This window comes from Patella vulgata, chromosome 5 (genome assembly GCF_932274485.2).
Source record: "Patella vulgata chromosome 5, xgPatVulg1.2, whole genome shotgun sequence".
Classification (NCBI taxonomy): Eukaryota; Metazoa; Mollusca; class Gastropoda; family Patellidae; genus Patella; species Patella vulgata.
In genome coordinates this window covers 14,456,543-14,475,585 of record NC_065883.2, presented here as the reverse complement: position 1 = coordinate 14,475,585, position 19,043 = coordinate 14,456,543, and the positions used below count along the sequence as shown (strand labels likewise).

Sequence of the window (19,043 nt, the reverse complement as noted above, 5' to 3'; positions counted from 1 at the left end):
TATACACAACGTGAGTCCTAGGAAGAGAATAACAAACTGATATAACCAGAGACAATACTAGAAGATCACAGGGCTATTAAAATATATAGCAGAGAAGAGGGTGTGCGTCTCACGTTGGTTGTGGGGAGTTTTTATGCGTCGTGGGCTTTCCACATCTAGCCAGCGACTCATAGCACTGCTTATCGTTACATTAGGGCTTTTAAGGGGTCTTCTCCGGTTAGTAAAAAAACAATGATTTTAGATTTGATGTGATTCGATTTGAGTTTCATCCACAGCCGGCTTTAAACAAATTGCTCCCAATTGGGACCTGTACCCTAAAGGTCCCCAGGATATAACAATCTATTCTAGTCTGGTCATGTAAAACTGTCTTCATTTCACTAAAGCAGACCTTGGCTGTGAAACTGTAGGCCTACTGTAGCAGTTATCTTGTACAGAGCTATAAGAAGACTGTTCGTAATACCTTTGTGAAACATATAGGAAGAATAAGTGAAAACATTACTATGAAGACCATATTTTCTTCATAGCCCTAGTTGATAGAGAACAGTAGGACGCTAAACCCCAATTCATTTCATAAATAAGACGACCCATATTCAGGCCAATGCCATTACGACGCCGTGCCAAGCTATGATTGATGTGCATGGAGCTTTATCTCAGACCAAAATAGGAATTTTTAGAATAGACATACAAGGCAGCACACATTACTTAACAAGACGTTTAGCATGACCCCAAGATTAGATTTATGCACACTTTAACAATTCCAACGGGTTTGTGACAGAAAATATAAAATGATGAAAATGTTATAAAAAGGGTATAGCATTAACCATCCGACAGATACATCAGCAGGTTTTTCTAGGATTGGGTTTTCAGAGCATTGACCGTGCGACAGATGCATCAGCAGGTTTTTCTAGGATTGGGGTTTGACAGCATTGACCGTGCGACAGATGCATCAGCAGGTTTTTCCTGGAGTAGATTTTTAGAGCATTAACCATGCGCCAGAGGTTCCAGATTATCCATTTATTTAATTCAATTCAGAGGGAATTATACACACATTTCGGAACTGACATGTGGTTCAATTTTATTTTCATAATCTACTTGCGTGGGGGGGGGGGTCAGTGGGAGGAAATCAATTTTATTTTCATAATTTGCTTGCGTGGGGGTGGGGTGGGGTAGTTCAGTGGGAGGAAATCAGAAGACCCGTTGAAAACAAACGAGGTTTGACAGGCAGGGAATTGAATCCACGCCAGTTGACTCTACGGCAGACCTTGTGATTTCGTGTGTATCGGTAAAGGTTTATTTCTAGGGAATTATATAGGGTTTTCCCAGGGAATGTGTAGTCCTAGTACATTGTATATAAAAGGTGCCTCAGAATCCAGTTCACAGTTTGTATTGAAGGGTTCTAAGGAGAAGGTTAGTCTACAATCATGGCGGATAATACAGATGTAATTGTAAATCCCAAGGAGGACATAGTTGATCCATGGACTGTTCAAAGCGCATCGGACAAAGGAGTGGACTATGACAGATTAATTGGTAAGTCTTGTTTTACTTTAATTAATTGAAACTGTGGAAGCTCAATGTCAAATTACTCGTATTTATAGGGAAAATCAAACTGAGACTGAAAAATTAAAATAAATAAAATGAAGATCTATAAAAAATGTGAAGCGCATACAGCACAAATTGGAAATTCCCAAACCAGAGGCAAACATGTCTACTCGTATCAGAATTGATATTTCATCATTTACGTATGTTACAATTAAAATCAAGAAACTAGAGAATATTAATCAACCAAATTTGCACGTTTCTATTCAAAAAAAATGTTAAAATTCAATTTTATGATTTATTTTATAGATAAATTCGATTATGAGAATTACATATAATTTTATGATTTATTTTATAGATAAATTCGATTATGAGAATTACATATAATTTTATGATTTATTTCATAGATAAATTCGATTATGAGAATTACATATAATTTTATAATTTATCTTATAGATAAATTCGATTATGAGAATTACATATGCCGCAATAGATTAAAGTAGCTAAGTCTCTAACTTATCGGGAAAAGATGGCCTTCTGATATCCAATATTTAAGACAAAATAAACATTTTACAATTGGTATACGAAAAACGAGGCTAGGCATATTCCACAAGTCATGTCAAACGGTGACGCTATTTTCTTATCTGGAGAGCAAGCCCGATAAATAATATCGGCGTAGACTGGAATAACCAGACGCTAGAGATTGAAATTCGATTGAGAATACTGGCGTATTTCGCTGAACCTAACTGATTAAAAATTACAGTAAAAACAGAAACGATTGAATGTAAATCAATTTATATACATTCATATTAAATTACTGTATGCGTTGCGACCCATTTGTGTCAATTTCTAGGTACAAAATATTAGCTACTTAGCTCCTTTAACAAACAGAGAATATTAATCAACAACAACGAAGGATTCAATTTTATAATTTATTCTACAGATCAGTTCGGAAGTATGAGAATTAGCGATGACCTCATTAAACGATTGGAGAAGGTTACAGGAAAACCAGTCCATCATTTTATCAGAAGGGGAATATTTTTCTCTCACAGGTAAAATCAAATGTTTTAATATCATTAGGCATACTTAAATGAAATGAAATATTGTTATTATAAAACACAAGTGTATATATCAGTACACAATTTAAAGTCTGGAATTGTCAAGAAATTTGTTGGGGACTTTCTGCGGCTGCACATTTAGGTTTATAGTGGGCTTCAAATACCAATTTGTTTGATGTTTGCCTGGTCGTTTGGATGGGACAAAAAAAACCCCCAAAAAACACTACAGTCCCCACATATTTGAAGCAGTATGCACAGAAAATAAAAAAATAACCGTTTGAATTGGTTTTAAGGATGTTTTCTTATCACAGTCCAGGGTGAAAATTGTGTGATTTAGAAAAACTTGTGAAAGAGCTGGTGGTGGATGCATGTGCATGCTGACATCCTGTGTTTGTAAACAATGATTTAATTCTATGAAAACAATCGATAATTACCTACTCTATTGTGTGGAAAATAGATCATCATGAATTTAAATTCAACCAGAACAATGTTTTTCTATAGGCTAGGCTTAGTCCAATTGTTATTATAGTCTGTTGTAGCTATTTTTAGAATAAAGACTAATAATACATTTTTGGATAAAATAAAACTAAATATGTCCTTAGTTACACCAGGGGCGTGGTGACCCATGAATTTGCATGAGGAACAAGATCCCGTCCGCCGCCCCCTCCCCCCCCCCCCCAAAAAAAAGAAAATATTTATATGTTTGTGTGGGATGTGTGGGAGAGGGGGTGGGATGGCAGTCCCTCCCAGTGCCACAGGGTAATATTGGGCTGTGTGGAACATGCTAGAGTCGATATGTAGCATATCTGACCCACGGTATATGTTTGACATGGTTGAGTATTATGAATATAATTATCATGTGATTTTTGCCATTTCCGAGGGGCGCCAAAACTCAAGGGGCGCAAAATCTCAAGACCATGACACAAAGCACATCATTGAATGCCTCTCATTTAGCCCCTGAGTTACACCATGTACGTGAAAAAGGGGTGGGTAGGAGATCCTGGGGAAAGAGGAATTAACTACGTACTTTGTTACAAATGTTGAGAATGAATATGAATACGAAGAACAGATGGAAAATATGTTCATGCATGTAACAATCTTACTTTATGAATGCGATGCAGAGATGCAGGTAAAGTACCCAGTTAACATATCTGTTGCGTTGAAGATACTCGTCAAAGCAAGCAAATGGTCAGTTCACGAAAGGATCCAACACAATAGAAATGAGAAGCGCAGTTTATTTACACTTTCTGAACAACAGTGCATTTAGCTCTAATCCACACTTTCTCAAACGAGACAGTGAGAGAAAACAGACCAGTTGGAAAGCCCTCTTGGATGAAACTATCCCGAAACGGCAGGTTGATAAATTTAATAACCCCAGATCCTCATTACCTGGGCGTCCTGTTTAACCAAAACAGAAGTTAGAGACTTACACACTGATCAGCAGTGAATATTTGCTAGGCCACTACAATCACTGACATTGATGCGACTTAATGAGCCACAGATATTACTATTAACGTTTTTCTTCCGACAAATTAAATTCTAAAACATTTTTTTATGTATTCGAAAAATGAATAAAGATGTTTGAAGTATCTGTAGGTAAAAATTATGTCCTATTTAGTGTAAATGGGTATTAAAATGAGTAAAGGCACCATTCTGCCCGAACCAGTAGCGTCTTATGTAAACAATGCACGCGCCATTGAGCCAATGCTTGACGCCGCGTGATGTGACGTCACGTGTTTAAAGCAGTCATCTTTTACAGATATATTAGAAGACTTTCGTAATCCTCTGTGAAACAGATTGAGAGACTTAGTGTAAGGGGTTTTCTTAACGGCTCAATACCACTCTTGTTGTAACTGAATAATATGTCCCAATCTTTATTCTGGTCAATAAATTGTACTATTTTACAATATTCCAATTAATTGATGATACAAATTTCATCTTAACGCACCTAATTTAAAAAATTGGAAAAATTCAACTAAATGAAGAAAAGCCTGACGTAAAGCTTTTCAAATGTGTCTTGGATTTAAAAATAGGATTTAATGGATAGTTTACACAACAGGTAGGACACTAACACATATAGTACTTAGAATAAGACTATTTTTATTTTCTGGAGTTGTCAAGCCAGCAAGAGTGTTATTGTCCCTTTAAAGTGACATCCAATTATGTCATTTAATGTAACCAATGGGTGTAAGTTTTACAAAAGGTTTTCTCACCAGAAACCCCTTTCACAGCAAAAACCCCATCTTAAAACCCCATCGCTCAAAAAAACATCCCATGATAAGGTTTGTTATACAATGGCATTTAGTAATTGAACTGGAATATACAGGTCACAATTCTAGTTTAACCGAGACTTACTTTGGTTAAAGTTGATGGTTGAATTGAAACCTTTTGCAAAACTTACACCTAAGAAAATCACTTACACTAAGTCTCTAACTCAATATCATCCAAAGTATTCAACATTGAAAACACGAATTATTTGTCAATTTAAATCAACATTGATGCTGTGACCTTACCAGGAAAAGACGGGCTTCTGTTGATATCCAATATTTAAGACAAAATAAACATTTTACCAATGGTACACGAATCGTGTACCATAATGCGTTTCAGCGCCATTTTTAACAAGGGACTTGAAGAACAAGGCTAGACATATTCCACGGTCATGTCTAACGGTGAAGCCATTTTCTTATCTGGAGAGCATGTGAAATAAATACTATCGGTGTAAACTTGAATAACCAGATGCTAGAGATTGCCATTCGATTGAGACTTCTGGCGTATTTCACCGAACATAATTGATTAGAAAATACAGTAAAAATTGAATGTAAATCAGTTTATATGCTTTCATATTACATTTTTTTAGGCGTTGCGACCCATTGATGTCAATTTCTAGGTCCCAAATATTAGCGACTTTGCTCCTTTAAGAAAGTTAAGATTAAATCTTACCTTAAATTAAGGATGTTTTATGCATATGGCCCTGACTCTGTTGTCAGTGTTTGCTTACGTTGAAAATATTATTAGATTTTGTATTGATTTTTATTGTAAATTGTTCATTCACCCGTGGCTTACCTCCGGACTTTTAGTTTCTAGGTACAGATCAAGTGCCCTTATTTATTTCTCCCACATCAGAAATAAAAGTATCTAAACCCTATAACAAATATCATATTTCACAGAGTTTCTGTGGATCTAGAAGACAGTCTGAAACTCGTCCCCTTCCCCCATCATTGTACAAAAATTCCTGGATCTGTTTTACATGCACAGAGATGCGGTGGCCCAGTGAGTAAAACGTTGACTCGCTAACCTGGATGTCCCGTGTTTGATCCAGATGTTGCCCGAGAAACTTCTTCAGGAATTTTGGGAGTGGTTTCCCCTTGCCAGGGGTGCAGGGCAGAGGGCCTAGCTAAGGACAACATATAGTCGTTCGGATAGGAGGAAAATCCGAGGTTCCAATTTACACATTGGCATGCACCTAAAAGATCCCTTGGCAGTTGGAATTCAATATAAGAATATGCGATAGAGCCGCTGTGTTTATTAATGTCAACTCTACACAAACTAGTTGATTTGGGGACTAACATATGATACAATTTGACTTCAGTAATTTGCTTGTGGTAGGTGAATTAAGCAGTAGGAGGAAACCGATCGACCTAGAGAAAATCCACGAGGTTGGACAATTCACCCTACCTATACAATACTTATTTAAAAGAGTTTTACAGAAACTTAAAAATATACATTCGTTTGTCCAAAGCATTGTTTGTGTTGTTTTTAGAGAACTAGAAATGATCTTGGAGAAGTATGAGAATAAACAGCCATTTTACCTGTACACTGGGAGTCTTCCATCTTCTGAAGCCATGCACTTGGGTCATTTAATACCTTTTATCTGTACACAGTAAGTAACAATAATCAATCAATATATTCCAATTTCCATTATGCAAACTTTGAGACTGCGAAGTTAACATGTTAGATATAGTCAAAGGATACGATGTGATGTCTTAAAGTGACAATCCACTTCCAATGGTAAACATGGGGGCGCTATCAGTGTACCCTACTATGTATTCTCGTTATTTACGTATTTATAATATTTATACTGTCAGTGTACCCTCGTTATTTATGTATTTGTGATATTTATACATGTACCCATCCATTATGTTTGTATTGTATGTTGTCGTCAATGTATGTTTAAGTACAACAAAGTCTCGTTTTTTCTTATAGTCTAATGTTACTGTATGATATCGTAAAGTGACAATCTCCTTCCAAAGATAAATATAGTCCACGCCCATATTGAGGACATGCTGTCGGTGTATCAATCAGACATATTACGTTTATATTCATTATAATCAAATATCTCATAGTAACCAAATTTAGACATTACCCTTTTAGGAATTTAGACCCGATTACAGTTGAAAGCTAAATATTTTAAAAATTATATTTCTTTTTCAATTTATAGATGGCTACAGGAAACATTCGACGTACCATTAGTAATTCAATTGACAGATGACGCGTCATATTTGTTTAAAGACGAGATAAGGGATCCTGATCATGCATACAGATTGACTTACGAGAACGCTAAAGATATCATTGCATGTGGTTTCGATATGAATAAAACATTTATATTCAGCGATATTGATTATATCAGGTAAGGATTATAAGTTGCATAAGGCAACTACAACTAGTACAGCCTGGTACAGAACTAATATTTCCACACAGTTTTAAAGAAGATGTCTTCCTTTTTACAAAGTGTGTGATTTGGTGATATATATGGATGGACTAAAAAATTCTGTCGAATCCCTCTCAAAACATTTTAATCTGAAGAAACCTACCTCATGCACGATAATCTTTTTTTTTATCAGCCTTGTTTATCATATGACTTGATTCACAGGTACATGGGGACAGGAACGCCCTGATTATTATGGTACACCTGACCTATTAATAATATGTGGTTTTTCAAAATTTTTGAGTTTTTGTTTTTTTCTTCATATTCTTCAAATTTTTTAATCCTATTTTTCTTCATATTTGGTGCTAAATGATATAAAATGTACTATTAAAATAAACAATACCCTCTGATGTATTCATAAATTTTATTTAGCGCTCTTGAGCAACCAGTTTGTTGGATATTCAGCCATAATATACATCCATTTGTCCAAAGCAATATAAATATATATTTATTTTAATTTAAATGTATGTGTTTTTTTAGTGGATGTCCTGAATTTTACAAGAATATCTGTCGAATTGAAAAACATGTGACGTTTAATCAAGTCAAAGCCATATTTGGTTTTAATGAGAGTAGTAATATTGGGCAAGTGAGTTTCCCTGTGTATACAAGCAGCGCCTAGTTTCAGTTCATCCTTTCCATATATATTTGGTGGACACACGAGGGTACCTTGTCTTATACCTTGTGCTATAGATCAGGTAAAATATTCTTTAATTATTTCACACTTCTCATCAATAGTGTTAGTTGACCAAATGATCAAAGATTGGTCCTATTGCATCAAGTGAAACAAATGAAATGGGGTTTAACGTCCTACTTTTCTGCACCGACTAGGATAATGTAGAAGGGGATTTGTATATATTAAAGAAACGCTTAAATGCTCGGTGGTGCAAATTCTCAAGACGGGCATACGCCATACAGTGTTTTATGAGGAACATTTTGCCCGTCAGTGGCATAACCTACTGTCACTTCAAATTCCAACTGTCTGTTTTTTTAATCCCATGGGAACTACTGGACACTGTCGTTACCGGGCCCTAATCCACCATCAGTGACGAGGGGAAACCATGCCAGAAAATCCTGAGGAACTTTCTCGGCCAACACCGGGAGCGAACCCGAAACCTCCTGGTTAGAGAGCTAGCGTTTTACTCACTGAGCCACCGTGGCTCCCACGACGAATCAAACATTTGTTAATCCTAAAATGACCTGATCGATAAATAAATACCCATTTCTCACCAACTTATAAACAGTTTTTCATCAAATTGCGATAAAATTCATTTTGTAGAATGAGCAATAAAAAAAAAAAAAAAAAAATCAAATCTTTAGTTTGAACACATCTTGGTAAATAGTTGTATAAATAGCCCTGATCTTGATTGTAAATCTGGTATCATGGAAAATACAGAGATAAACGTGACAAAATTGACAAATTAATATTAATAATAACTTTTTTTGTTGTTTTTCATATCTAAAGATGCATTTTGAGAGATTAGATAAAGAGCTGGCAGTTCTCACTATAATAGTTAAAAACTGCATAATGTAAAGGGAATTTGCTGAAAATTTCAGTCAAATTGATCCACTCTGAACCGAGATTTTAGCGATTGAATTTTGGGTCTAGCCTCGATCACCATTACAAAAGTCTGTACGATAAAAAACATAATCTCGATTATCCATTTTTTGATTTAATTATCAATAAGCATTTAGCAGGAGATAGGATTCTAATCCAGAAAATATTGCGGTCTAGCAATGCCATCGAGAGTTGATTATGATCTGGGTAAGTCAATCAATGTCTAATTAATATTTTAGATAACAATTCGGGCCCAAAGAAAGATGTGCAATTGGCAGATTTAGCTCTTGCATAATGTATGTTTAATTGATATTTCTTTATTTATAGGATCCTTATTTCCGTATGACCAGAGAGGTTGCTCCAAAACTGAAATTTTTGAAACCAGCTCTGCTACATTCTGTATTTTTGTCAGGTTTACATAGTGCTAAAGGTTAAATGAGCTCAAGTGATCCAACATCTTCTATATTTCTAACCGACGCTCAACGAGAAATTGAAGATAAGGTAAGCGATTGTTTCAATCTTTAGTTTTTCAGAAAACCAAGCATTATAGTCTACTGGTAGCCTAAGATTACATCAAACTCTATTTGTTTCAAAAAGATAGTCTGACCAGAGATTTATGAAATCAAACATATTTGTAATTTTTTTAAAACTAAGAATGTCTATCTGAGTTCAGTAAAATATAGGTTACCAGGCAACAAAACATATACCTACAGCAGCTTAGTCATCTAAGCATTTTTATACACCGACATTTCATTGAGGGCATATTGTGTTCGTCGGTCAATTGTCTTACGAACGCAGTGAAGACTACAGTTATGAACAGGTTTTTTTTTTCAGATTTAGTTTTGAAAACGAACCTTATCGATATTTAGCATTCCGCGACCATGCCTACCAGAGTTATGCCCCTTTATGCAAAAACATTGTAAACGCGATATTGGCTGTAGTGTTTAACAAAGGTTTTTCAAATTTGGTGGAAAGCTTTTGGGTCATGAGGCGAACAACCCTATTGATTTTAAGCATTGCACGACTTTCTGTTCCGGAGTTATCCTCTCTTTTATGTACAACCTTGTGAATACTATAGATTCTATTGTAGGCCTACTGAAAGTTTGAAACAGATTCTTTTCAAATTTTGTGTGAAGCATTGTGGCAATAGAGGATGAACTAGGGCCGTAACTGGCACAGAGCAATGAGCGGAACGCGAAGTGTTCTCAGGGGTGCAGTAAATTTGACGGACAATGTATATCTATGGTCGACAATTTTTTCACTTTTTGCCCCACCCCACCCCTGCACCAAGTTACGGGCCAGTATTCAACATTCAACACTTTGCCTTGGTCAACTTCCCAGTTTTCCTTTCTAATTGGATATCGTGGCTATCAAAAAATTGCTGCTGTGTGGCTATCTGTATTCTTTATAGGCCTACACAGTGATCATGGGCAATAACAGACGAATGAGAGCGACGATAATTTTTCAATGTGGGTGTATAAAAACTGTATTTCTAGTAATTTAAATGAAACTTTTTTTTTTTTTACTTAGATAAATAGATACGCTTATTCTGGTGGTGGAGCAACTCTTGAAGAACATAGGAATAAAGGAGGTGACCTTGATACCGATGTATCATACCAATATTTACATTTCTTTTTAGAAGATGACGCTAAATTAGACAGACTTGGAAAGGTAAAGAAAACTATGGTTAAATTATGTTTAATCATTATGGTATTTCCCTCGGGTACTGGATAAAATCGTTAGTATCATACCTTAATCAGTGGTATGACTTCTTGTTCAAATAGGAGCCGCAGTGACTCAATGATTAAGGTGTCGGCTCACTAACCTGGAGTTTTCGGGTTCGATCGTGTTTGCTAAGAAGGTTCCTACTGACTTTTCGGAGTGGTTTCCCCTTGTCAGTGCAGGACATAGGAGCCTGGCAAGGAACAGTGTGTACGTGTTAGAGTGCACGTAAAAGAACCCTTGGCGTGACTTTTCTTGTTCAAATAACTGACTACTAGTCCTTTCATTAAACCTTTTTTACATGATCAAGTATTAAATGACATGAGAACATGACCATAACAAAAGATGTTTTTATTTTCTTACTTGACAGGAATATAAGGCAGGAAGTTTAACAACTGGTGACTTAAAGAAAGAAGCAACTGCAGTTCTACAGAAAATTATTTGTGATCACCAAGCAGAGCGTGAAATGGTCACAGATGAAATCGTAAAGCAATATATGACACCTCGTCGTTTAAATTATAAATACTAAATTATTTCAGTTCAGAACTTTTGCTTACAATTCATTTCAAGTTGTGTTGTATAAAAAAATATTTCGTGTAGGCCTAATGCTCTGTAAAATTGATAATGTTGTGTGTGTGTGTGTGTTGTGTGGGTGTGTGTGGGTGTGTGTGTGTGAGAGAGAGAGAGAGAGAGAGAGAGAGATATGGGGTTTAATGCCCACTCTACACAAACTAGGTCATTGCGGGATTATGATAATGTTGTGTTATGTTGTTTAAAAAAAACTTTCAGAAATACCGTATGAAGAAAAAGAATATTCTGTACAATTCATTAAAGGGACAATAACACTCTTGCTGGCTTGAAAGCTCCAGAAAATAAATAATATCTCTATCTAAGTACTAGATGTTTAAGTGTCCTACCTGTTGTGTAAATTATCCATTACATCCTATTTTACTTGTGCAGAGGGTTCGAAAATATTTTTAAATCGAAGTTTCATTTGAAAAGGTTTACGTTAGACGTTTCAAACCATTATGTTGAATTTTTCAAAAATTTTAAATAAGGTGTGTTAAGATGGAATTTGTATCATCAATTAATTGAAATATTCTAAAATAGTACAATTTGTTGACCAGAATAAAGATTGGGACATATTATTCAGTTACAACAAGAGTGGTATTGAGCCTTTAAAGGAGCATTAGCTAAGATTAGAAAAAGAGCTGACATTATTAGTTATAATAGTTAAAAATGGATAATGAAAACAGAATATGCTGAAATTTTCAAAATAATAGCTTCACTCTGAACCAAGACATTAGCGATTCAGTTTTCGGCTAGCCTCGATCATCATTACTAACGTTGGTATTATAATAAACAAAGTTTCGATTATCCATTTTTACCTTAAATTATCCATGACAAAATGTATTCATATCCAATAAATATCTCAGGCTAATGATGGCATTGAGAGTTGATCATGGACTTGATAAGTTAATTGATGTCTAATTAATAATTTAGATAACATTTAAAGAAAGGCCTACAATAGACAGATTTAGCTTTTGCATAATGTAGCCTATTTTTAATGTTGAGCCATTTTATTTTGTGCATTGTTCTGTAAATTTAATAAGAATCTCATCAATTTATTTATTAAACCTCACCTATTAAATTATAAATATTAGAAAACTTCACCAACATTTTGCTTAGAATTTACTTCAAGTTATGTTGTTTAAACTATTTCTAAAAAAACATCTGAACAAAAAAAGATATATTTTGTGACTTGATCTGTAAAATTTCTGTACATAGATTTGAAGTATTTAGATATAGTTTGTCTGTTTTCAGAATATATTTAATGGTTATATTACAACAAGGTTACAACAAGGTAAAAAAAAATGGAGAAGATTGTTAAAACACAAAATATCTGTAAGGAAATTTAAAAGGAGGTGGGGTGGGGTTCATATAATTTGAATAAATTAATCAAAGTAAGGTCATGTATTTAGCCAATATATATATGCACACTTCTGAACAAAATATTTTATTAAAGGCCCTGCCCGGTTTTATCTTAGCCTTGATTGTCAAAAAAATGCTAAATGGTAGATAACTTCAGATTGTTCTGCCTTGTGACCTAATGAACAATTGTTTTGAGTTTGATCAAACTTGATATCTGGCTATGTTCTTCTAATTTTCAGCAGTCAGTGTGTGCAAAAATCTTATGATCTGCATATACAAGATATTTATAGAAATTTAAACTTCAAATTGTTTTAAGATATATATATAAGGCCCTACCCAAAAAAATATTTTTCTTCTCTGACAATCCTCCTAACAAAATCTAATGTGGGAGGGAAGTTTTTATTTTATCAATGGATCACTACAAGGCAAATGACTTCTCCAGTTTTATTTATGATTTATTAGGGTTGCATACTTGATAACTGAGTCTATGGTACACTTCAAACTATTTTATAGAGTTGCTTCCTGTAACCTGGGAAAATTTTTACATTAGGTGATTAATGAGATTAATTTTATATTTTGAAAAAAAACCCCCTCATTAGCATGTTTTAATATGAATCAAGTAATATTGTATTAACTTACCTTGAACTACTTTATTTAGCTGCATTAAAATTCTGAGTTTTCTTGTGATAAACAACACTGCCCTTCAGTTCAAAGGTTGTTATTCTATTCAAAGATGTTAAAGATACATTATGTAAGATTTAGATAAAGAATTAGCCATTCTTGCTATAATAGTTCGAAAGTAGATGATGTAATAATTTCAACCACCGTACTGGTTGATCGAAGCTAAGTCTCGGTCCTCTATATTTGATTAAATCAAAGTATCGCTGAACCATTCTAATCTATTTAATATCGGAGAAATCTGATGCCATCGAGAGTTGATTAAGGCCTGGATCAGTTAATTAATGTCTAATTAATACATTAGAAAACATTTCAGACCTAAAGAAAGACCTGCAATAGGCAGATTTAGCTCTTGCATAATGCATGTTTAACTTACTTATTCCTGTTTCATTTTATCGGGGGGGGGGGGGGGGTATAGTTTTCTGGAAGGTGCAGCGATAATGATCCCGTTTTGGCTATATTTACTGTGTAATTCCTTTAAAACTATGAATTTTGGTGATTTAGAAACAAAAATAAGTGATATTTTATGCAGGTTATGCCATGGTGACTTGTTTACATCTGCCAGGCAGGATACGCCCACATTTTCGAGATGGATAGAGAACAAGCTAACAAGAAAGTGATTTTTCCTACAATCAAGGGCCATAATTCAGGAAATTACAATTCGATATGCGCGAATATCGAAAGGAACTGAGATCTTTGTGTTATAAACTTACATTTCAAGTTTCAACAAAAAAGGATAAAAATTGTGACCTCTATAGGGTCCACAACCTTGATATACCATATTTTTACGCTATTTGAGAACGAACGGCGGCCATTTTGTCTGTCAATTTTGGGCCGATATTCACGAAATACGAACTCAGTCGTCCTAAGGGTGTAACGGTAATATAATAATACGTTTTTTTTTAAATCGGATAAAAATTATGACCTCTATAGGGTCCACAAGCTAAAAACGCGATTTTTCGTACAATCAGGAGCCATAATTCAGGAAGTTACAGTCCGATATGCGCGAATATCGAAAGGAACAGAGATCTTTGGGTTATAAACTTACATTTCAAGTTTCAACAAAATTGGATAAAAATTGTGACCCCTATAGGGTCCACAACCTTGATATACCATATTCTTACGCTATTTGGGAAAGAACGGCGGCCATTTTGTCTGTCAATTTTGGGCCGATTTTCACGAAATTCGAACTCAGTCATCCTTAGGGTGTAACGGTGATATAATAGAATGTTTTTTTAAATCGGATAAAAATTATGACTTCTATAGGGTCCACAAGCTAAAAACGTGATTTTTCATACAATCAGGGGCCATAAATCAGGAAGTTACGGTCCGATATGCACGAATATCGAAAGGAACCGAGATCTTTGGGTTATAAACTTACATTTCAAGTTTCAACAAAATCGGATAAAAATTGTGACCTCTATATGGTCCACAAGCTAAAAACGTGATTTTTCGTACAAACAGGGGCCATAATCCATGAAGTTTCGATCCGATACATGCCAATATCGAAAGCAGCCGAGATTTTTTTGGGTTAAAGCTTTATTTCAAGTTTCGTCAAAATCTGACAAGAACTGTGACCTGTAGAGAGTCCACAAACAAATTGTGGACGGACGTCCGGACGGACAGGGGCGACGACAATATACGTCCACATGAAAATGTGGGCGTATAAAAATATTATTGACTATTTTTATCCAAAGGACAAACATCAAGTTAAGTGAAAAATCAGATTCTGTGAAACACAAAAATATCTACAAATTCTCCATATATTTTAAAGTTTTAATTCTAAAATATTAAATATGACAAATATATAATTCCCGTTACCTAGACAACACTTAAAAACACAAAAATTCAGGTTGATCAACAACACCTTACAAAAGACAAGATTTGGCCAATCTTAGCTTGCAAACATACTGAAACAAGTCAGGATTTCAATGGAAATAAATAAAACACCATTCAACACAAAATATGTCATTTCTGACTTACGACATCAATAATAGTTTGGTGTGCAGGGGTCCAAGGACTATGCATTTATGTGCATTTTTTTTTGCAAAATATCAATGTTTTTAAGGCTTAATTCATGCTAATACATGTACATGTATGTAGCCAGATTGATTATTTAATTAAGAAAACAAAATCAAAATACAAAGGCTAGACAATGTCCCTACTTGATTCTGTCGGATTTAAACTATGGCCTATGAGGGTGGGTGGCGTCTTACTTCTTATTACATAGAGATCAATATAGATCGATCGATGGAATTTTTAATTCGTCATATCTTTAGAATTTAACCAATTTTGAACTGATATTCTTATTAGAGTTTCAACTTTCACGTAGTTTGCAAGGGAATCCATAGTGCTAAAATCATGCATACTAGAGTCTTTAACTCAGTGATCGACCTTAGGATCTAAAGCGCATGCATTTGATTCCCCTCCCTCCCCTCAATTACCAAGAGAATTAGTAAAGTCATTGACCTAAGAAGGTTAAATATATTTAAATTTATCTCAATATCTAAAAGCAATCAAAGCCTTGCCATATGTTACATGGAGGATGCCATACTCCATACTAAATTCTCATAGACATCATCAAAAATGAATCAAGCTTGAACTGGGAGGCTGTCCACTTTTGTTAGAAAATAGAAATACAGGTGGACCATTTCTTTCAAAACAATAAAAATTTCTAATCCATAATTATAAAAATTTCCAGGCAACACAGATACATGTACATCAATTTTCTCCCATCACCAAAATGTTATTTTTCATAAACACAAACACTTTCTTTGAACAAATGGACGGCAAACACAAATAATCACAGCTTATACATGTAGATAATTAGGCATCTACCTGACACCCAAATCACTAACACAGAAACTTAAAATACTGTTTTCTAATGATAGGATAACAGAATTGAACACTAAAATTCACCTTTATAGCTCACGATAATCCAAAATTATCACACAGCTGATTTAACAAGCAGGACAAACATTACTGCAATTAAAGCCAGCTGAGCAGGGATCTATACTTAATGGCCGGTAGTTTTGTAATAAAATAGCTTTCTATGTATCATATAACATATCGATGATTAAGTCAATATAAACAGGAGCTTGAACATCAAAGCAAGATATATTGAAGTTTATATCATGGAATGTATGTCAAAATGGAAATAAATTCCAGGTAATAAGTTTCAAATACACCTTGACGATCAAAACGTGACAGGTATACCTGTATAATAAACAGGAACCTCTTTTACATCATCATCAAATTCTTCTTCCTCCTCTTCAACAACTTCATTATCGGCTGAGGTTTGTTCATTTTCGTTCACTGATGCGGATGATGCCTGGTGATCTGGTTGTTCAACGACTTCACTATGTAGAGAATAATCTTGAATTGTCTGATCCGTGTCATTGCCAGTCTCCATTTCGCATGAAGACATAACCACTTTGACTTGAGTTTGTTTTGGAAAACCTAAACTACTTCTAGTTGTAATAGATATTAAATCACTGTCACATGCTTCAGTCTCGTCAGTTTCTTCCATCAAATCACGTAAACAGAATTTAATGGCTTCCACTGTTGCCTTTAGAACTTTGTTTCCACTTAAAGACACTTTTTTTAGTCGAACTGCATAATTCTCTACCAAATTTAAGATAAGCTACAAAATAGAAAAAAAAAGTACATTTGAGACTGGCATCAGTGCTCATCATTCTCTGAAACTAAAAGGCTTTTTAACACTGAAATTTCTACATAATATTATTGATACACTATTCAGTTTTTTTACTTGAAATAGATAAAGCATTCAGTTTATTATTTAAAAGAGAACCAATCACTGGTTTATTCTAAAAGCACGACGTTTCGACAAGTATCCTCTTATCGTTATCAAGCACATATTTAGACTTCTGTACTTTGATTATGGTCTGATGCGTCCATGCTCTTAATCATAACTTACTTATATTTCCATAATTTGATTTAAAAAAAAGTACATCTTCATATTTTGAAAATAAACTTACTTTTGCAGTTTTCTGTGTCACTGCTGTACCTTCCATATCTATAACCTCTAGAGTACCACACCCGGCCACACCCACAATAATACATGCTGCTGTTTGATCTCCCAGTTTATTGTAGTCTAAATATAATGACCTATAAAAATATAAACATATATTCTCTAAATGATCTGAATAAAAACAATACAGCTGCTATATAAACTTGTATCTGTTTATAAAATAATTTGGTAGATGTATAATAAACATTATACGGTCATGAACTATGTTCCTTATGGCACATGATGATATCCCAAAAGCATTACCCTGTTTTAATATGTCAGCAGCATCCCCCCCCCCCCCCCGCAAATGTGTATAGCTGGTCCCTATACAGCATAATCATATTCCCTTAGTAATACCATAATATCCTAATAGCTACTTCTGGGCACTTATCCCACAATTACTGGATGCCAGAATAAATCAAACTGAACACTACAAGGGTTATTACAAAGCTGCTACATAGAGTAAGTCTGTTCATGTGTCTTCTATTATCTCTGTAAAAGATGACTACCTTCAAAACGTGACATCTCATCATGAGGCGTCAATCAATGGCTCAATGGCGCATGCATTGTTTTACATAAGACGTTACTGGTTCGGGCAGAATGGAGTCTTTTACTCATTTTAATACCCATTTACACAAAATAGGAAATAATTTTTACCTACAAATACGTCAAATGTCTCATACATAAACAAGCCAACAGTGAGGCTGATGTCCCCCGCCGAAATTGCAAAATAAATAGATGACACATATTAATTAATCGCACATTTATTTTTTTCACTTGGGTTTCATCACTCTCTATCAGATAGAATCAAGATTATCTTGTTCCAAACCATCGACAAATGAAATAGATTAGCTCTGCTTAGCTTCAGCTCAAAATGTTAATCATTCACCTAATGAACATCTACATCAAGTTTAAACATTCACCTAATAGTCACCTACGCCAAGTTTGAACATACTACCTCAATTAGAAGGAGAGTTATTGTGTTCCAAAGTCTCAACCAATCAAATTGCTTATCACTCTACTTACCCTCAGCAAAAAATGTTCATTATCGAACTTAGTCAAGGTATTGATATAATAAAGCTATACACCAAGTGCCCTCTCTTTCACATAATTAGAACTAAAGTTATCTTGTCCCAAAGCATTAAACAATCAAACTGCTTATCTCTGCTTACTCTAAGCAGAAAATTCTCATCTTCAAACTCCATCAAAGAATTCACCTAATTGACACCTACGCCAAGTGTGAACATTCTAACTCAATTAGAATGAGAGTTATTGTGTTCCAAAGTCTCGACCAATCAAATTGCTTGTCACTCTGCTTACCCTGAGCAGAGAATGCTCATTATCGAACTTAGTCAAGGAATTGATGTAATGAAACTATACACCAAGTTTCATCACTCTCACTTAATTAGAACTAAAGTTATCGTGTCCCAAAGCATCAACCAATCTAATTGCTTATCTCTGCTTACCCTAAGCAGAAAATGCTCATCTTCGAACTCCATTAAGGCATTGACCTAATAAACACCTACACCAAGTTTGAACAATCTAGCTCAATTAGAAAGAGTCTTATTGTGTTCCAAAGTCTGGTCCAATGAAATTGCTTATCGCTCTGCTTGCCCTGAGCAGAAAATGCTCATTGTTGAACTTAGTCAAGGTATTGATGTAATAAAACTATACACAAAGTTTCATCACTCTCACTTAATTAGAACTAAGTTATCGTATCCCAAATCATCAACCAATCAAATTGCTTATCTCTGCTTACCCTAACCAGAAAATGCTCATTGTCAAGCTCCATCAAGGCATTGACCTAATAAACACCTACACCAAGTT

General features: G+C 34.7%; 1 protein-coding gene and 1 pseudogene across 2 annotated transcripts in view; one reads left to right on the top strand and one right to left on the bottom strand.

The window, feature by feature from the left end:
* Positions 1-1,421: 1,421 nt before the first annotated feature.
* Positions 1,422-11,105, top strand: LOC126821583 (tryptophan--tRNA ligase, cytoplasmic-like; annotated as a pseudogene).
* A 3,715-nt stretch (positions 11,106-14,820) lies between these two features.
* Positions 14,821-19,043, bottom strand: part of LOC126820832 (leucine-rich repeat-containing protein 73) — a 22,116-nt gene continuing 17,893 nt past the window's right edge. For both annotated transcript variants that reach the window (XM_056100805.1, XM_050548965.2), the window contains exons 4-5: positions 17,185-17,314; positions 14,821-16,829 (exon numbers count right to left, since the gene is read on the bottom strand). In XM_056100805.1, coding sequence (XP_055956780.1) covers positions 16,383-16,829; positions 17,185-17,314 — 577 coding nt within the window. In that variant the 3' untranslated portion in view covers positions 14,821-16,382. The remainder of the gene's footprint in view (positions 16,830-17,184; positions 17,315-19,043) is intronic.